The sequence below is a fragment of the Heloderma suspectum genome, chromosome 9 (assembly GCF_057233095.1).
Source record: "Heloderma suspectum isolate Gila_16-S chromosome 9, 16-S_ref, whole genome shotgun sequence".
NCBI lineage: Eukaryota > Metazoa > Chordata > Lepidosauria > Squamata > Helodermatidae > Heloderma > Heloderma suspectum.
Window position 1 is genome coordinate 31,504,852 of NC_139466.1, and position 21,529 is coordinate 31,526,380.

Consider the following 21,529-nt stretch of genomic DNA (forward strand, 5'->3'; position numbering starts at 1 on the left):
CATAATCACCGTTCCTGCAGTCAGTCAAGCTTTTGCTGCGGATACTGGAGAAATCTGCCACAAACCTGAATGTGGTTGCATTCCTGACAATCTAACCTGCAGAGTGCGCAGCAGATAAACCCTCCCTGGAGACGCATCCCCTGGATTTCAGAGGCTTTTTCTCTCTCTGTAAACAGGGCAAGATACTTCAATCGCAGCAGCAATTAATGTATCTTGTACAAATTACAGCTGTAATCAGTGTATTTTACCCCATTTGTGGCCATAAATTCCTTAGTTATACCTACATTGTGGCTAGGGATGTCAGAGAATTCCGCCACGGATCTTGGGGAGGCTGAATGCCAGCGCATTCGGGCCCCCGAAATCGGTGGCGGAACGGTCTGCCCCCCCGTCCCCCCCCCCAGGACAGGACTTACCTTGGGCGGATCTTCCTGGTGGCGGCGGCGGCGGTTTGGCGGCGGCGGCGGCTGCGGCGGCTGGTCTTCTGACCGGCTGCCACCACCGCCATTTCCAGTTAAAAAAACAAAAAAACATGATAGGCTACATAAAGATTTATGAAGCCTATCACGGCTAGATTTTTAAAAAACACTGTGATAGGCTACGTAAATGTTTACGTAGCCTATCATGGCTGATTTAAAAGAAAAAAAACCGCGCATATGCAAATGGCAGCACCCATGAGCGCTGCCATTTGCATTCCTTATTTTGGCATGTCTTAGTCTACATAAACATTTACGTAGACTAAGACGGCGAAAATAAGGGGAACACAAATAGTGTAGACGCTATGCCAGGATTCGGGGGGGAGGGACGGAGGGCCTCCCCCCCCGGCCAGAATTTTGGGGGGAGGGACAGAGCGCCTCCCCCCCCATGAATGTCACCCTTCGAAAAGGTAAGTGACTTTCGTACATCCCTAATTGTGGCTGCAATGTAAGTATAACTAGGGATGCTGGAGAAATTCGTGATGGACTAAAACGAGCTCAGATTTCTAAGAACACAAACCTGTGAAATGCACAGTGGAGTGATCCCCTCAGGCCACATGGAGTCTGTGGACTTTCACAACTTTATTTTTTTTTACTTTCCCAAAATTTACGCATATTTATTCATAAGGAAATATAGAAGTTTCTGCTGAGGAAAAGTTGACTGGAATGGGGGACAATACATTAAATGTTACGTACTAAGGTAAATTATGTAAATTGTTATGAAACCTCTAACGTAATTATTTGCATATTTTTCCACATGACGAAAAAAAAAATCATCCATATGTGAGTTGATGCACCTTACAATCTGGGGAATATGCAAGATTCACGGCTCTATTTTGTGTATAAGTCTGTGGGCACATCCTGCTGATCGCATGTGCCCATAGACTTATACACAAAATAGAGCCGTGAATCTTGCGTATAAGCCTATGGACACATAGACTTATATGCAAGATTCATGACTCTAATTTGCATATAAGTCTATGGGCACATCCTCTCGATTAGGGACGTACGAAAGTCACTTACCTTTCCACGGATTCTGTTCATGGGGGGGGAGAGGCGTTCCGTCCCACCCCCGGAATCCTTGATGGGGGGGGCGATCTTGTCCTCCTCCCCGGAATCCTCGACGGTGGCGATTCGACGGCGGCCCAGGCCAGGGCCGTCCGCAGCCAGATTTCCGGCCGCAGAGGGCTCTGGGTAAAAACAAAAACAAAATGCATACGCAAATGGTGGCGGCTACGGCCGCCGCCATTTGCGTTCCTTATTTTTCGCCGTCTTAGTCTACGTAAATATTTACTCCGTAAATAGTACTGGGCGCTATTTGTGTTCCCCTTTCTTGTCTTCGTCTTAGTCTACATAAATATTTACATAGACTAAGATGGTGAAAAATAAGGAACGCAAATGGCGGTGGCTGTAGCCGCCGCCATTTGCGTATGCATTTTTTTTTTTAACCCAGCCGTGATGGGCTACATAAGTCTTTACGTAGCCTATCACTGATGTAAAAAAAATAAAAAGTTGAGAATGCAAATGGTGGCGGCGGCAGCCGGTTGGAAGACCAGCCACCGCCGCTGCCACCGCCGAAGCCACCGCTAGAGCCGCCGCCACCCGGAACATCCGCCCCAGGTAAGTCTCGTCCCGGGGGGGGGGATCCACGGGGGGCGGGGGGGTGGCAGGCCATTCCGCCATGGATTTCGGGGGGCTGAATGCACTGGCATTCAGCCTCACCGAGATCCGTGGTGGAATTCTCTGACATCCCTACTCTAGATTGCCTTTTCTTTTCTTTTTTTAAAGACATGGCAATCAGCAGGGAGGAGGCAAATGGCTCTGGCTGGCAAGAAGCAGCCAAGTGCCGTTCCACCTCCGGTCCTCCTGGAGCAGAGGTAAGTGATCCTGATCCGCTGCGGATTCCTGAGGCTGGATTCCAAAAAGTCCGGCCTCATTTGAATCTGCAGCAGATTTCTCTGACATCCCTATGTATAACTAAGCACTTTATGGCCTCGAATGATACAAAATACACTAATTGTGGCCGTAATTTGCACAAGATATGCAACTGAAGTATCTTGCCCTGTTTACAGAGAAAGAGAAAATCTGGAGGATGCGCCAGGGGCTCCAGGGAAATCTGCTGAGCCACAAGAGGGCTGGATTTCCCCTCTCCCAGACCAGATGTTGAGGGATTTGCACATCCCTAGTTGCTGCCTTGATGCTTCTACTCCTCTACTCTTAATGATCATTTGGAAGTCCCTGGAAGACCCTTGCAGCTTTCTTCCCCCTGCTCCCAGTGCTTATTGAGATTTGTAGTTCCATAAGAAGAGAGAAAGATAGGAGAGAAGTCCAAGACCCAGAACATAGTACACTCCACTCCAACATTGTCTAAACTCATAGAAATAGAAAACGGCTAGGAGAGAGCGAAAACAAAGCAACAAACCCCAGTACAGTCACACACACAGCATCCTGTGGAATCCTGGAATTTTAAACAATAGATTTGAAAGACTTTTCTTATGTCAAGAACATAAGAAGAGCCCTGCTAGATCAGCCAAGGGTCCATCTAGTCCAGTATTCTGTTCTCACAGTGGCCAACCAACTGTTGTTGACTGGGGGAACCCACAAGCAACAGCACCCTCCCACCCATGTTCCCCAGCAATTCATGTGCATAGGCTCACTGCCTCTGGTACTGGAGGTGGCACATAGCCATCAGGACTAGTAGCCACTGATAGCTTTTTCAACCAGGAATTTGTGCAACCCCCTTTTAAAGCCATCCAAATTGGTGGCCATCACTACATCCTGTGGTAGATGTCCTTAGTGGTATGTTCTTAGCTTTGGAAACTTAAAATTAGAAGGCTTTGGCTAATGGGCAGTATAGAAATGTAATAAATGAATGAATGAATGAATGAATGATGCAAGGAAAACAGAAAGCTCTCCAGGACAAAAGAGGACTCCTAGCTACCCTATCACCAGCCAAATATCTATAACCTATTAGGGATGTCGAAGAAATCTGCAACAGATGCAAATGAGTTCAGTTTTCTATGAATCTGACCTTCAGATTCTGGAGGGTACTGGCTTTTTCTGAGTTATGCAGATTCTGCACACTTGTGGACTGGTTTTTCACTTTGGGGAATGGGATTTGCACTACTTGCATTAACTAATGTGAATTGGCACATTTATGCAAGTGTGCATTAGAGCTAATGCGACTTAGTGCAAGTAGAACATTCTGGCTAAAAAAACCTGATTCTGTCAATGAGCGGACGACAGAATGAAAGATGCCTGGCAATCCACAACACACAAACGGAATGGATTTAACAACATTTGCACATCCCTACCACCAAATGCCTTGTGGGAAGGATTACAGGAAAGCAAGGAAGGCGGGTCGAGACCACCTCAGAATCTGCTCCAGCTGGATTCTCATTTGCCCCCACAGGGCTGTCTACGTCTAGCTGGCATGTGGGTCAGATTCCAGGAGACAGAGAGAGGCAGGTGAGGATAACACCAGGCACCTATTCCAGCTGGACTGCCTGCCCCCCCTCCATCTCCACAGCACCATCTACTCTACCAGCTGTCCTGTGGGAAAGGTTCTGATGGTGTCTTTTCATTTTTGATATTGTTTATTATGTTTTTATTAATGAATGTCTAACTTACTTGTAAGCTGCCCTAGTAGGATTTTTATCTAGAAAGACAGGATATAAATACATTGCAATAAACACATTTGTTGTTGAGTGCAATATTACTTCTGATTAGGGATGTCAGAGAAATCCACAATGGAATCAAATGAATTTGGATTTTGATGAATCTGACCTGTGGATTTACACCATCTTTTCCTGACTTGCACAGATCCCCAGACTTGTGGACTTTTTTTTTTTTTTTTACTTTACAGAATTTTATGCAAAGTTTCCTGTAGAAAAATATGTGAAATAAAATAACACTGGCCAAAAATGTACCTTTCATGCTAAATCATGAAAATGTGCATGGGGGGGGGGGATTTGTGCAATTTGAGGTGGATTTGTGCATTTTCGCATGTGTGAATTTGTGCAAATTTGGGAACCTGGGAAAAAATCAGATTCTGCCAATGAGTGGATGATGGAACAAAAGGCACTTGACAATCCACAAAATACAGATTGAATGGATTTTACAACACCCTTACATCCCTACCTCTGATATGAACTTCTTTAGTTACTTTTAAACTCTTCCCTTCATGAAAAACCTTTTGAAACAGGAGGTATCAGCTCCTAGACCTATTCGTACCTCACCTCACCCACAAAGGACAAATGTGCCTCCCTACCCTTGTGGCTAGAAAATTGACTTGTGGAGGTAGGAAAGCACTTTCACCCCATCACTAGTTTTAATGATTTGTTGCAGTGCCCTGTTCTGCCACTGAGTCCATCTATTTACTTCCCCTTGGTGAATGAGGGCTGATGCTGAAGGCCTCATATGTGAAAAGACAGTGAATGACCTTTCAGCAGCACCTAGTGGCAGAACGCAGCACTGCGTCCAAGTACAAAGCATCATTCTGATGGGGAGACAGAGAAAAAGAATCACCCACCCGTTCCTGAAAGGATGTACTTTTAAGTAGGGCTGTGCCCTGCTTCGGTCTGAATCTTGAATTCCAAAGTGAATTGGGGTGATTTGGACCACTTCAGTCTGAATCTGAAGTGGGCCCAGAGCTGTCCGAAGCAGGTTGGAGAGACCTGAAGCACTTCATAGAACAGAATCATAGAATAGTAGGGTTGGAAGGGGCCTACAAGGCCTTCGGATTGTACAAGGTCAAGGATTGTACAATGGCCTACAAGGCCATCGGATTGGCCTACAAGGCCATTCAGATCACTTCTGACAATTCTGAAGCCCAGACAGCCTGTCTGAGCAAATATAACAATTTTCCAGAGAAGGGAGGGGGAGAGGAGGAGTTGGGAATGGGGAACTGAGCCTTGGAAAGTGACATCTCTAGGTGCTAATAGGGCTGAACTTTTAACCCAGCAGTTCGTTTCCGTGCTTTGTACTTTGTTCTTTGGCTCTCCACCCTTCTCAGTGACTAGTCCTTCCCTTCCCATTTTCAGCACTCTATATTCTTATAAAAACCAAAGAATACAAAACAAAAACAACCTCTTTTCTCTTCTGTTAGGCTTTAGCGTTATTTCCTCTCCCCTCACCCTTCACCTATAGGTAATTTTTTCTTCCTGTATCTGCTTTTCCTTTGGTTGTGTGTGTGTGTGTGCTGTGTGAGTGCACCGTACACATTATTGTGCACACGCAAACAATGTGTGGCCAAAGCAGTACACTGATACACAGTCCAATATATACTGTGGGGCAAAACAGTACTCATTATACATAATATGAAGTATCATCACTTTTGCTGATTTTCCAAGATACTTTGCCTCATTGCCTGTCGCTTGTTTTCCCTTGTGTACATCAAATAACCATAAGAAGAATATGATCAGGCTAGGCTCTACATATTTTTTTAGATGTTTGCTTCATCTTACCCTTCCTGGGGAAAAGGGCTGCCAAAATGATCAGGGGGGTGGAACAACTCCTCTACAAAAAACTTCAATATTTGGGCTATTTAATTTAGAAGAAAGCAAATAAGGGGGGAGGTTTACAAAATTATATCGAGTAGAGAAAGTGCAGCACTGCAATTAATAAATAAGCCCTGCTGAGTTCATTCAGTGTGACTTTCCAGGTAATGTGTATTGCAATTTGCAGCCAAAGAGATGTTTAATTTTTCTTTCTTCCCTTAATGAGAACCTCAGGTTAGTGGCAGATTCAGGACAGACAAAAGGAAAGTAATTTTGCACTTCCAAAACCAAAACAAAACAAAAAACAACCCATCAGAGATTAGGGATAGTGACCTCCTAATTGTCACCTTAAACACCTCCTGATTAGGAACTCTAATCCCCTGTGCGGCTGACCGTTTTTTATTTATTTTACCTTCTGATTAAATTTCTGAGAAAAGGAAATTGTTTGCATGGCTAGTACAAAACATTACTGGACCAAACTGTCTGAATTTTGGCAGGTTCAGTCATCTCCATAGGGGCTACCATGTGCCCAAATTTCATGCACTTGTGTGGAAGCACTGAAGAATTACAGCTCTTTGCTTTGAGAGATTTCCTTGAAAAAAGCAAATTTTACCTATGCCGAACACAAGAAATACTGGGCCAAACTGTCTGAAATTTGGCAGATTCAGTCATCTCCATTGGGGCTGCCAGGTCCAAATTTCATGTCTTTATAATAAAAACTGAAAAAGATATAGTCATTTCAGTTTTCCAATGCAAGTCATGGGAAAACATAAAATCCGAATAATTTGGATATTCAAATCTCGATTCGGATCCAAATCCGAAGAGAATCAGATTGGGTCCAAATCAGTCCAAAGTGAATCAGGACTGATGCAGAAGATCCAAATTAGCCTCTGAAGTGCATCGGGGGGGGGGGGTGTCAATGCACAGCCCTACTTTTAAGTAAGTAATCATAGACTGAAGTCTGTATGCAGAATCAGAGAATTAACTACATATACTGATTGTGTAAATAGACTCTTAGGGTGTTTTCACATATAAAGGTTTTCTACCTGAGGCATTTATTCTGCACTTGTCACCCCTTACTCACAGTTGCTTGTGGGTTCTTTAGATGATGACATAACCCTCCAGTTTCACTTTTGTTTTTTAAGAGCACTTTCACAGGATTTTTTTAGAGCAGGAAAAATGGAATATTATTTGCAAAAGTAAAAGCAAATGTATTTTCCTACTGGTGTAATTGCATTATTTTGCTACAGTACAGCGCCACCTAGAGATTAGTAGCAGAAAAGCAGGAAAGGAAAAGCTCTTTGTGTAGAGCTCAGATCTCAATTCTGTGATGAACCTGAAAGTAGATACAGCAGATTAACAGCCTCTTGTAGAAAAGCTTGTACACATCCATACCAGTCAAGGCTGGGTTTACAGGCAGTTGCTCAGTGAGAACTGGGATCCAGGAGTCAAAAAGAAGGAGTCAAAAGTAGGGATGGCGGAGAATTTCTCCCCGAAACTTCGGGGGGCCGAGCGCCAATGTGTTCGGCCCCCCGAACAAGTTTCGGGGAGAAATCCTCCGCACCCCCCACACCCCGCACCCCCCCCCCGGGACGGGACTTACCTTCCCTGAATGTCCCTCCCGGCAGCGGGTCCGGCTGGCGGTTCGTCAGGTGTTCGAGCGGGGCGGGAGCGGCAGCCCCCGCCATTGCAATCAAAGAAAAAAAAAAAAGTCCCCTGATAGGCTACGTGACGATTCACGTAGCCTATCACGGCTAGATTTGCAAAGTCAGCCATGATAGGCTACGTGAATCGTCACGTAGCCTATCACGGGTGACTTTAAAAAAAAAAAAAAGTGTGTACGGATAATGGCGGCCCCCATAGGGAGCCGCCATTCCCGTTCCTTATTTGGTGGCTGTAGTCTACGTAAATGTTTACGTAGACTACGGCGAAAATAAGGGCAACGCTATTTGCGTTGCCCTTATTTTCGCCGTAGTCTACGTAAACATTTACGTAGACTACAGCAACTAAATAAGGAACGCGAATGGCGGCTCCCTATGGGGGCTGCCATTCGCGTACGCGCTTTTTTTTTTTTTTAAATCACCCGTGATAGGCTACGTGACGATTCACGTAGCCTATCACGGCTGACTTTGCAGATCTAGCCATGATAGGCTACGTGAATCATCACGTAGCCTATCAGGGGACTTTTTTTTTTTTAACTTTCATGTTCGCGGCCGGGCGAGGCGGGAAGCCTCCTCCCCGGCCTGAACTTCGCGGGGGGAGCAGCGAAGCGCTCCCCCCCACCGCGAACAAGCTGCGAGAAAAGGTAAGTGACTTTCGTCCACCCCTAGTCAAAAGCCAACAGTCATGAGCTGGGAGTCAGACACATAATGTATATATTTATTTTAAAAAAAAATATCCAAAGCAGCTTACAAGTTATAACAATGCAAACTATAAAATCAAATAAAAACTGTAGATAAAAATCAGCCAAACCTGCAAACCTTCAGTTAAATAACTTGGGTAATAAATTATAAAATCCTAACCTGCTCTCTGAAGAACAACAATGTGGATGCCTTGCAAACCTACGTGGGGGAGGGCATTTCATAAATTGGGGTGCCACCACTGAGAAGATCCTTTTGACCCACCTAACTTCAGGTGATAGGGTCACCAAGAGGAGAGCATCTGAACCAGATCTTAAAAACTGGGCAGGTACATGAGAAAATGCAGCCCTTTAAGTATCTTATCCACAAGCCATTTAAAGATCACTACCTTGAACTGGAACTAAAAACACATTGGCAACCAGTGCATATCTTTTAATTTGGGTGAAATACTTTCAGTAGTGGGTTCGTATTCATTTTAATTTGTTACTGTGACAACCCAGACTGTAGTCTGTGCTGTCAGAACTTGAGAAAACCAGCTAACTTAACCCTGCCTGCCCCCCCCCCCCGGTCCTCACTGCTGCCATCAAGTGGAAGTCTTTATTTCCTGGCTGTCTCCATTAAAAAAACCCTATATTTATTTATTACATTTATATTTATTTATATTGTCTGTACCTTATCTATCAATCCATCCAACTCACTGCCCTTGAACAAGGTGCTGGGTGAAAATCAGGGCATCGCCCCAGTGCCAAACCAACAACAGATTTAGATTTTACTGATGTTTTTTAAAAGTAGCAATTAAAACATTACTGCTCTTTCTGGTGGGTGGGGGACACCCAGATTTTTTTACAAATTTAGCACTTAAACATAAGAGCAATTAGGATATGGAAGACGTTTATCTAAACCTAGTGTAGACTTTTTCTCTTCTTAAGCTAAGGCCTAGCAATAAAGCAGCTCATCCCAGTCTATTTGCAGGACAGAGTCTAGTTTCTTGTTGTCGGATCAGCTTCTTTTGTCTAATTTTAAAGCTACTTTCCATGATCACTTATATACACTATTTTAATGTGCCCTCCCAACCTGTCGGCCAATCAGAAGGGAGGAAGAATTTTTGCTAAGGTTCTGTTTCTCATAATAAATTAGCTTTCTTTCCTCCACTTGCATTTCTGTTTCCTGGGCTGACAATTTCACCCTCCTGGCGACAGCCCCTAAACAGAAAGCAACCATTTTACAACTAAGAAACACACACACACACACACACACACACACACACACGCTGAGTGGTCTCTTTCCTTCAGTGTTATGAAACACTTGTTATGTGTCATGAAGGAATGACGGATGGGTAGGAATAGTTCCTTGTTCTCATCATCCACTCATCATTCGTTTGGGGGCATTCCTGACAGTTGCTAGTTTATTTTTCCCAGAATGCCCCAAACCTCCCAGTGGAGTGTGCCATTTATGTGTGCAGAGACCATCCATATGACAGGCTTCCAGCCAAGCAGACTTCAGGGGAATACTTCAGTGGAAGGGGTTTGGCATTCTGCAGCAAACCACATTCTCATAGAAGATGAGAGGGAAGCCATAGGGATGCTATGCCCTGGGGTCCTGAAAAACCCTTTGATCCAACCCCAAGCCTTGCCTTGGTTCCTGACTCTCCTCCCACATCCCACAGCTCTCTGGACCATAGGTGGTGGCAGACAAGATAGGAGGATCATTGTCAGAACACCCACCTGGCTGCCAGAAGACCCTTTCATCCAACTTCTACTTGGGAGGATGGTCAAGTCTGTATTGCACACAGGGGGTTGGATCCAGGATCTGCCTTCTGTGAGGGGAAGAGACCTTCCATGAGAGGAAGATCTCTGCTGGCAGAAGGACTCTTTGCCTGATTTTTGGAGATCCCTCTCTCCCCCACCTTACAGCTCACTCTCATTCAGCAGGGTCTCCTGACTCTTTATTTAGTATTTTCAGAGGCTGGAGGGGCTGCCGTGGGAAGGAGAGGGCAGGGAAGTCCACTTCTACTGGCATGGTTGGATCCAGAATACATCTGGATTCCACCCAATCTGGATTCAACCCAATGAGAAACAGAACCAGCTGCAACTCCTGAACCAGGAAGACAGGTAGTAGACTACACTTATATAAACCCTCAGACTCTGCCCAGACCTTTCCAATGTTAACAGCTCCCTCTGAGCCATTGCTTCAGCTCCTTGCTCTGAACCATGCTTAGGACACAACATCATTGCCCATGCAAAGTGCCAGACTGACCTGGAAGCCTTTCTTATCTCTTTGGGGTGAGAGGATGCCAACGACTGGCTTTGGTGGGTATAGTCACCGCAAAACCTAGGAGCACTTCACTGCACAGGAACTGCTCAAACTGATATCCGTAGTAGCAGTAGCACACAGATTCTTGGGTTCCCAGTTCCAGCCTGGGCAGTACTAAAATTAATAATTGATGGTTGCATCAAGTGAAAACTTGTGAGCCACCAGAGATTAATCGCCACACATAGAACTTTCATATTAGCCAACAACAGCTGGGACTCGATACTTTTCAATGGAATTAGTCCACACTTTCAGCAGAGGGTCATGAAATGCAGAGTAACCAAGTGATGGGAGATCAAGTGAAGTATACACATGTGTCAACCATCCTTTAACTAACAAGACAAAGGTGATTCCATGCCATCACTTTCAAATTTGTGTGGCTGAAGCGTCCAAAAATAGCTCATCAGAACAGTTGTGTTTGTCTTATCCCCCTCACTCTTTTCCCCTGAGGAGGCTGTGGTCGTGCTGCTGTCGAGACAGGTGAGACGGCTGAGGATGGTGGTACCGCTTCTCCGGAATAACCTTTCCTGAAACTCTGAAGTCATGAAATAATAGAGAATTGGATCCAGGCAGCAATTGAGGCTTGCGAGGCACAAAGAAATGGCATGGAAGTACAGAACGTGATGACGTATAGAGCAGTCTGCAATGATCCCTTGTTTCACCATCATAAATATAGGGAAGTTCATATGATAGGGTGTGAAACATATGAAGAACACAGCTGCACATCCTAAGATCATGTGCCACGCTTTCTGCTTCTCGTTGGTGTGTTGTGAAGAGATGTAGGAGTCCTGCAGTGATCGTCCTATTTTCCATGTGCAACAAATGATAATCGCAAGGGGGACCAGAAATCCAGAGAGTTCAGCTACTGCCACCAAAGCGACTGAGGCTCCCATAGTCAACTGTCTCACTCCGAGATCTGCAAAGCAGGCATTGGTACTGTGGGTTAAGCTAGGACTCCTCAGGATTGGGAGGAGTAAGCAAGCAGCCCCAACCACAGCCCACACAGCCATGCTTATAGCTACGTCATACCTGCACTTCCAGTCCTTGGCTTTGAAAGGATGAAGCAGGAAGAGATACCTTTGGATGCTGATGCAGGTCAGAAAGCAGATGCTGGCGTACATATTGAGGTACTTCAGGTAGAAACATAACTGGCAGAGAAAGCCCCCAAAAGGCCAGCTGTGGTTGAGGTAGTAATGGATCCGTAAGGGCAAAGAAAAGACGTGGGCCAGGTCGGCGGCAGCCAAGTTAATCATGAAAATGACCGCTTTGCTTTTCTTATTGATGAAACGGCACAAAACCCAAAGGGCAACACTGTTTCCAAGGAGGCCAGGAATGAAAATAATAATGTAGGTGGCTGCATACAAGGAGGCCTGGAAACCCATCGAAAGATCAGAGCAATTTTCTGATGAGTTATTGTACCACATCTTGATCAGGTCAGTGAGCTCCTTGAAGACAATTGAGGCTCACTAGAAGATTGCTGTTAAGAGGATTGAAAAGACATCATCATCACCAATATTATTATTATTATTATTATTATTATTATTATTATTATTATTATTTACTTTAAGTTAGAACACTTATTGCCATGCACAGAAACATAAGCACAGGGACAAAACAGACATTACTTTAAATCTACATCTAGCAGCTACGTCTTTTTTTTTCATTTTTACTCTAGAGTAGGTTCAGCAGCCCTGATCTGGTTGGGCCCATAACAGGGGGAGGTGTTAAAACCCTCCTACCCCCCACACTAGGGTCCTGATCTGTATTGCCCCTGCATCTACTCTAGAGTAAATATGAAAAAAGGACATAGCTGCTAGATACAGATTTAAGATAATGTCTGTTTTGGCCCACACCTGAGAGATTAAGATTGTAGCTTTAAACACACTTACTCAGTACCAGAATCAAGACATTTTGATGCCAGAAGAAGAAAAACTCAAATGGCGTCACAACACAAATGCAGTTGCATAGAGGCACAGTTCCCTGGGGTGTTCACTTCTGCAGGGTCCATTGATGAAATCACAAGAAAGCAAGAGGAACTAAAGTCAAAAGTATTTTTAACCAGGGCACATCCTCTTAATGTCAGGGGTGGGGTGTGACTAGCAACCAATATTTTCATACATCTCCAGATGTTACAGCCTTACATAATCTTTCTTCTTGTCAGATGACTCCAAGATGGTGTGATCATTACCCATTCTGAGGATAGGATATTCAGAAAGCACTAGGGGGCAGTGTATCTCAAACTCACATTAAAGGGACATGAGTGTGCAGTTCAAGTTAAGGAAAAGGGGGTAACTGTCCTACCTCAAGATATAAATGGGGGAGGGATGAATGGAACCAAGCTAACAGTCTTATGTTTAGTTGTAAAGCTTTAGATTCAAATTTTGTTCTCCTAATGTGGATTAATTTCCCCCTTCACAACCAACATTCCCAAAAGTAAATTAAAGAGGCAGACAGTGTAAGGAAAATATACAATGGCATGGATGCCTATAAAAACTAGTGTCCCACTCATGTGTGTTGGGTGCTTTTAGGGATGGATAGATTTTGTAAAATCTGTTCCGTCTCCATTTCGTGGATCATCAGGTGTCTTTTGTTCCATTGTCCGCTCACTGATGGAATTGGATTTTTCCAATTCCCCACATTTGCACAAATTCACATTTGCACAAATTTGCAAATCCCCCAACTATGCGCAACTCCCCCCCCATGTGCATTTTCATGCTTTAGGCTATGGTGGAAATGTGCATTTTCAGCCGGTGGTGGTGGTGGTTGTTCTTTTTTAATTACCTATTTTTCTATGAGTAAATGTGTGGAAACTTCTGGAAAGTTTAAAACAACAGCAACAAAACGGTCCGCAAATCTGCAGAATCTGGGTGACTTAGAAAAAGCCAGTCTACTGTGGAATCTGCAGGTCAGATTCATAGAAATTCGAACTCCTTTGATTCTGTTGCAGATTTCTGCTACACGCCTAGGTGCTTCAGTACTGTACCAAAGGCATGGGAAGAACCGCCCGGAGAGCTTCGGCTATTGGGTGGTATAGAAATGAAATAAATAAATAAATAAGAAGACCCCCAAACCGGATATGACTGGGTACAGGGAGTTTTCCCCAGCCCCTGACAACCTCACTTAGGAACATCGATACGTGTTCTATAGCAGGGGTGGGAGACTCTTTTCACCATAAGGGCCACATTCCCTTGTGGGTAACCTCCTGGGGTTTGCATGCCAGCAGTCACCAAGCTGCATACATAGAATCATAGAATCATAGAATAGTAGGGTTGGAAGGGGCCTACAAGGCCATCGAGTCCAACCCCCTGCTCAATGCAGGAATCCAAGTCAGAGCATCCCTGACAGATGGCTGTCCAGCCTCGTCTTGAGGGCCTCCAGTGTGGGAGAGCCCACCACCTCCCTAGGAAATTGGTTCCATTGTTGTATTGCTCTAACAGTCAAGAAGTTTTTCCTGATGTTCAGATGGAATCTGGCTTCCTGTCACTTGAGCCCATTATTCCGTGTCCTGCACTCTGGGATAATCGAGAAGAGATCCTGGCCTTCTTCTCTGTGGCAACCTTTCAAGTACTTGAAGAGTGCTATCACATCTCCCCTTAGTCTTCTCTTCTCAAGGCTAAACATGCCCAGTTCCTTCAGTCTCTCCTCATAGGGCTTTGTTTCCAGTCCCCTGATCATCTTTGTTGCCCTCCTCTGAACCCTCTCCAGTTTGTCTGCATCCTTCTTAAAGTGTGGTGCCCAGAACTGGACACAATACTCCAGATTAGGGATGTACGAAAGTCACTTACCTTTTAACAAAATGTGATTCGCGGTGGGGGGGAGGCGCTCCATCCCTCCCCCCTGAAATTCTGGCCAGGGGGGAGGCGCTCCGTCCCTCCCCCCCCGAATCCTGGCCGGCCGGGTCTGCAAATGGCGGCGGCCATAGCCGCCGCCGATTGCGTCCCTGCAGTCAGCCGTGATAGGCTACGTAAATGTTTACATAGCCTATCATGGCAGAGTAAAAACAACAACAAAAAAACCGTGTTTACGCAAATGGCGGCGCCCATGGGCGCCACCATTTGCGTTCCTTATTTTGGCATGCCTAGTCTATGTAAACATTTACCTAGACTACAGCGAAAATAAGGGGAACGCAAATAGCTATCGGGGGGGGGAAGGGAACACAAATGGAGTAGCTGCCGCCATTTGCGTCCACTGATATTTTTTTTTACGTAAATATTTACGTAGCCTATCACGGCAAAATACAGGGACGCAAATGGCGGCGGCTATGGCAGCCGCCATTTGCGTCCCTGCAGGCTGCCCAGTGGCTGGATGTCTGGCTGCGGGCAGCCCTGGCTGGTGGCTATGCAGAATCTCCACAGAGTGGAGCCGGCCAGACAGAATTTCGGGGAGAGGGATGGAGCACCTCCCCCCCACAATGAATGTCACCCTTCGAAAAGGTAATTGACTTTCATACATCCCTACCCCAGACCCACAGATACAGAGTCTCTGGTGGACTGGGGTATTGTCAAATCTTCCCTCCAAGAAGGCAGAGGGCATGCATTGTAGACGTAATACTGTAAATGATTTCCGTAAGTGAGGCACAGTCAGAGTTGTAAAGTAACTCTCCAGACCAAATGACATCTTATATAATACGTGCCAGCAAGAATAAGGCATTTGTGAGATTGTAACCAAATCTATCCACTTAGAATAAAGTTTTTTTTTCTTTAAGCCTCTGCTTTACTCTATCAGAAGGGAAAGAGGGAAAGGACTCAGTATCAATTCCATAAGGTTGCAACATAGGTTTGGTCAGGTTTACCCAAGACTTTTGGGATGAACAAAATTGATTAACAGCAGGATTTGGGACAGATGAAAGTAGGGATGTCAGAGAATTCTACGACGGATCTCGGTGAAAAAAAAAAAAGGCGAAAAAAAGGGAACACAAATGGCGGCCGCTGGGTTTTTTTCCCCCTGCCGTGATAGGCTATGTAAATATTTACGTAGCCTATCACGGCTAAATACAGGGACGCAAATGGTGGCGGCTACAACAGCCGCCATTTGCATCCCTGCAGGGCTGCCCAGCGGCCGGATGTCCGGCTGCAGGTGGCTGGAGCCAGCCAGTGGCTCCGCGGCTTGGCAGCGGAGCAGAGCCGGCCAGGCAGGATTCTGGGGGGGAGGACCGGATCGCCTCCCCCCCCATCAAGGATTCCGGGAGGAGGGATGGAGCGCCTCCCCCTCCAGCGGAAACAGAACGGAATGGAAGGTAAGTGTTCCATCCATCCCTAGATGAAAGGAAGTACTGCTACACAAAAGGCCTGAACATTTACTGCAATAAGATATGTTGATATTCTGCTGAGGACTGTCGAGCCACTATACAGAGACTATACATTAAACCTATTTTAATATATGTTGATAACATATTTTATTAATATTTTACCTATTTGATTCAAATTATATGTTAGTGTTTTATAGTTTTAGAGTTGATAAACTCAAAATATCATTTTTAAGTTCTCCAATGTTCACAGAAACAATCTCAAATTAGAAAGCTCATTTTAATTATTTTAATTATTTTAATTAGTTCAATTTATTTTAGCCTGTTGCAACTATCTTAAATTATCTTTTAATGTTTTATTCTATTGCTTTTGGTTGTCTTAGATGTTTTAATTTTTAAGTTTGGAAGTTATTGTTGCTGCTGCTGAGTTTACCCAAGTGGGTTATGGTGCCAAATGTTATAAGATACTAATAGGGTAGTGTATAGTTTTAAATAGCTTAGGAATGGTATATACAAGGAGGAATTATAAAGAGCTGGGCCTTTCACCTGCATTCTTGCAGGCCCCAGTTAAACGCCGAGTAAAAGCACAGGCTAAAATTACACATTTTTTCTCTAAGCTGGAGCCTTCAACAGCTCAACAGGCAAATATGCCACAGAGCTCAGAATCCCATCACCAGAATTGTTTAGAAAAATCTGACCCGGACTCAGATGTGCCGCAGGAGGAAAGGGCTAATTTTGCTCCTGCCTATGAGGAATATTTAAGCCCTCAGGCACTTTTAAAACCTTCCCTGGACTCAGTTTGCCTTGATGTCATGGGGACACAAAATATGCTATTTGCAAATACGTTGCAGTTCCTCCTACGAGATATTTCAGATATTAAACAATCAAATATAGAATTTAAGCAAATTCTGAGAGACCTAATGGGTCTGGGTTTAGATCCTTCTCTTAAGTTACTCTGGGCTACAGGTTCTGCCCCCCAAAAGTGTGATATTGGTAGGAAAAGTTGTGTTCAAGCTAGCACACAAACTGATCCCTAGAAGCTCCAACAGGGAGCCAAGCAAGGGCTGATATAATGAGGGAGCCCACGGTGCTGGGAGCTAAAGAAACAATTCCTAGCCCTTCTAGCAATGCCAAGAGAAAAATTGGGAGAAGACCCAAGAGAGAAGCCCTGACTCAGAAAAATTCCCGCAGGGGCGGTAAACCTAACAAGGGAAAAAAGAAGCTAGCATCCTGCTACAGTACTTCTAATAGTCATTTTAATTTTAAGAGGTTGTTTAGACTCATGGACAACAAAGTTCAGGGAAAAAATTATAGCCCTAACAAGGTAAAGATGGCTCAGAGCTCTTGGGGGAAGAAAAACCCTTTGTTGCATCTTCCTGCTCTACCCCCAGTAGTCGAGGACCCTGACCCACAGGCAGCAAGTACTGACCTTTTGTCACTCAATCCAGCTGATGTAAAATTACTACCTAATGATTCTCCCACACCTGGAGGCCTAGGTATAGATAGAATTATCTGCATGACTAAATTGCCTTTGGCAGCAAACCCATCTATAACACTTCTAAAATACCTGCTGGTCTTCTGTAATTTTCCAAGGCCAAGCAGCAAATTGTCTCAAACTAAAAAGAAGTATTATTTTTTACAAATCCTTAGTGACATAGGGCTACGTTTTCTGTCAATTTTTGACATAGAGGATGTTGAAGATCTGTCCTTTAACTACCCTAATTTTGGGATAAAAACAACCTTCACTAAAACCTCCACTGTGCACTCTATCCTCACATATAGGGGGGCTTTTGCAAATGTTGGGATACAGGTGAAAATACATTTTGTAAACACCTGGACCCAACCTTTGATTGAAGGATTGTCTGTGAAATGTCAGAATACTGACACCTATAGACAAGAGACCCTCCTGACTCTGACCCCCTTTGTCAAAAAACAGTCAACTCTGATAAACTTTGACTCTAACAATTTAATAAATCTAGATCATGATGATAATGAGATTAGAGTCAAAGAGTTAGATTTTACCAGGCATACGAATAAGAACCTTCTCTGTATGGCCCACTGGACTGAGGGCCAATATGATATAGACTCTGGTAAAGAATTCTCTCCAATTGAACAACGATTTACTTCTGTGATACCTGAAGAAGAAGCTTTAATTGATACATTCTATGACCTGCCAGTAATGGAACAACAGTCAATTACTACCAGGCTCCATGCACTGTTGAAAAGATTAGCCGAAGGCCACCCTGCTTTGGACCCTTCGCAAAAGCCTCCTCAGGTTCCAGCTCTACAGTCAGATGATATCAGCCACACAGGATTACTGAAACCATCTAATTTAAACTCCTTGGAGAAAAAGGCTGCAGATGAGCAAATCGCAATACAGCCGCAGCACTGCCTGACACCATCCTCCTTGCCACTTTCTGCTATCGAGCCTCTCAAGTTCATCTCTTTAGGAAAATCAAATTTAACTGAGCTGGGATTCTTTCAAACCAAACTTCAAAAAGTTACAGCAGAAATAAATTTACCACCCCGCTTTCCTGCACAGCCTCTGAAAAAAAGGGCCACTGTCCCGCCCCACCTTCAAACTATGCACCATGAAGCACAGAATTGTATAGCTGACGGACACTTCATAGGGCTAGAAGTCGCATGCAAACAGTGGTCAACTCCACCCTCTCAGACCCCAGCAATAGACAGGCCATGTGGAGATAGGGATAGCAGAATTATATCTGTCACAGACTCTCAGCCCAACCCACCCCACAGGGTTGTTGTTGTGAGGATAAAATGGAGAGGAGGAGGAGGATGTACACCGCCTTGAGTTCCTTGGAGGAAAAAAGGTGGGATATAAATGTAATAAATAAATAAAATAAATAAATCTGAAGCAACAGGACTCCATAAACAAGCCACTGTCAGCATTAAGAGGGCTGGTCCATGCTGACTATCTTCCTCTCCACAGGTTGGCACTGCTATTTCTATTAGATTAATCTCTTGGAATGTTGCAGGATGGGCCTCCAAGCTTGTAGATGAGAATTTTTTTTAAAAATTGCACTCAGTTTGAAGTTCTTTTTATTCATGAAACCTGGGCTACCACTACAACTGTTCCCACTTTTCCAGGATACCTTGTGTATACCCAACCAGCTAACAAATCAGATAGTAGAGGCTGTGCCCGGGGCGGTCTAGCAACTATGGTTTCAGTGGATAATAACCCAAATATTTTACAGCTTGATGTAAGCGATAGTAGTAACATCTTAATTCTTCAGGTGGATTGGCCTTCAGGTCTGACCTTTTTTTTTATAGTAAATGTATATTTTCCCCCTCAGAATTCAAAGTATGAAGATACCTCCATATGGAATTAACTTGATCGGGCCCTCTCCACCTTATTTGAAATACAGGCTGATCCAAAAATCTTGATAGCAGGTGATATGAATGCTAGAATAGGACAAAACAATGCTAAAATTGGTGAGAAAATGGGACTTACTCCAGACGATCTGGCTTCTCTCCCTACTAAAAATTATAAGGATTTGGGGCTTAATAAAACTGTTCAATTCCTCTTTGCTCTTGTTGTTAAGTTTCACTTATATATATGTAATGGGACAGATATAGACCCAGATTCGAACTTATATACATATATTGGCCCAAGGGGCAGGAGTGTGATAGATTTTATGATCCTCTCACAATTGGCTCTGTTCTTTTTCAACAACTTTAAAGTCCTTACTAGACCAGAGAGTGATCACATGCCAATTCAGATGTGTCTTTCATCACCAACTGGAAAAGTTCCCCTCATTTTCGCTTCTGCAAATAATTTACTAACCCAGGGAGAAAAAGGTCTGTGTTGGAACGCAAGAAGAAATAAACTTATTTCTAGTAACCCCCAAGATGTTATCTTTGAGAGAGGAATTTTTTACCTCCCTGGACCCCCTGGGAACTTATGGGAAAATAGTGAAAGAACGTAGACCATTTGTGGTCACTACTAAAGCTCCTTTTCCAGGCCTGCACACTAGTCAAGGCTGGTTTGATAAACGGTGCACTGCCCAGAAATGTAGGCTGGCAGGAGCAATCAGGAGATTGAGGCAAGAAGACTCCTTAGAAAATTTTACTGTCTACATCAGCTTGTGCAAAGAGTATAAAAATCTCCTGCACCAGAAAAAGAACGAGTATGTACGACAATCCTGGATGGAGCTAGGGCTGGCAATTCTAGAAAGAGATTCAACTAGATTCTGGATATTAGTGACAAAAGGGACAAGGAGACATCATGGCTCTATTGATAATCAAATTACTTCCTCACAGTGGCAAGCTCACTTTTCAGCCTTGTTTAGACAATCTTTTGTTGGGACCCCATCTGATCACCTTCATGGCAGGGATTTTTTTGTCTTTCTTTTCCTGCCCTGACTGTGAACCAGTAACCTCGGATGAAGTGTGTGATTTGATTGCCTCCCTGCCTCCTAAAAAGGCCCCTGGAGAGGATATGCTTGCTGGTGAATTGTTCAGGTCTAATTCTACTTGGTGGTACCCAATTCTTGCTAAAATGTTTACTTATATAAACCGGCATGGAAAAATCCCCCAGGGCTGGGAAGTGAGCACTGCTGTTCCTAATCACAAGACAGGCTCTAAAGCAGATCCAAATAATTTTAGACCAATCAGTCTGCTTAATGTTGTTTCAAAATTATATACTAAATATCTTTTACACAAATTAGAGTCATGGGCAGCTGAAAACTGGATTTTAGCTGAAGAACAGGCTGGGTTTGCAAAAGGGAAATCTACAATAGACCAGTGTTTTGTTCTCCATCACCTAATACAGAAATATTCTCAGCATGATATAAAAGAGTTATTTGTTACTTTTGTGGATTTTAGTTCAGCCTTTGACCTTGTAGACAGAGATCATTTGTGGCAAAAGCTATCTGCCACAAACATTGATAGAAGGCTGTTTCTTTTAATCTAAATGCTTCACTCCGACACCACTCTTAGAGTTAGGCTGGGGGTGAATGGATTGGTATCAGAAAGCATCCCAACTGATAAAGGAGTGCATCAGGGATGTTTATTGGGCCCTTTTCTTTTTAATTTTTATGTTAATAGCATTGTACAAGAACTGAGTGATTTGAAATGCTTCCCAGCTTCTATTCAGGATGTTAAACTCTAAGTCCTCCTATATGCAGATGATATTGCAATGATTTCCACTACATTAATTGGTATGCGAAGGCTCTTGAGAAAGTTGAGTACATTTTGCACAAGAGAGCATTTGTCTATTAACTATGCTAAGACTAAAATTGTAGTATTTGGTAGGGATGTACGAAATGAATTACCTGTTTCATTTTGTGACATCCGCAGTGGGGGGGAGGCGCTCCGTCCCTCCCCCCGAAATCCTCGCCTGCTGGCTCTGCTCCATGGCAACTTCGCAGAGCCACCGTCTGGGGCTGCCCGCAGTGACATCCATCTGCTGCTGGGCTGTGCAGGGACGCAAATGGCGGCCACCGTAGCCGCTGCCATTTGAGTCCCTTTTTTTCACCTTGATAGGCTACGTAAATATTTACGTAGCCTATGACAGCCTCCGCAGGGATGCAAATGGAGTCCCTGCATTAGCTGTGATAGGCTACATAAGTATTTACATAGCCTATCACGGGAAAAATTGTGAAGCCAATGGCGGCCGCAGAT

At 44.1% G+C, this 21,529-nt stretch overlaps 1 protein-coding gene across 7 annotated transcripts in view; it reads right to left on the reverse strand.

Annotated features, from left to right (window-relative positions):
* Window positions 1-21,529, reverse strand: part of LOC146338574 (putative P2Y purinoceptor 10) — a 65,866-nt gene that overhangs the window by 32,155 nt on the left and 12,182 nt on the right. For 3 of the 7 annotated variants that reach the window (XM_084814059.1, XM_084814056.1, XM_084814062.1), the window contains exons 2-3: window positions 10,588-12,118; window positions 1,497-1,663 (exon numbers count right to left, since the gene is read on the reverse strand). In XM_084814059.1, coding sequence (XP_084670185.1) covers window positions 10,974-12,065 — 1,092 coding nt within the window. In that variant the 5' untranslated portion in view covers window positions 12,066-12,118 and the 3' untranslated portion in view covers window positions 1,497-1,663; window positions 10,588-10,973. Of the gene's footprint in view, window positions 1-1,496; window positions 1,664-10,587; window positions 12,119-12,530; window positions 12,637-21,529 lie in introns of all 7 variants that reach the window. The other 4 variants (XM_084814057.1, XM_084814063.1, XM_084814061.1 and 1 more) reach the window with 2 other exon arrangements.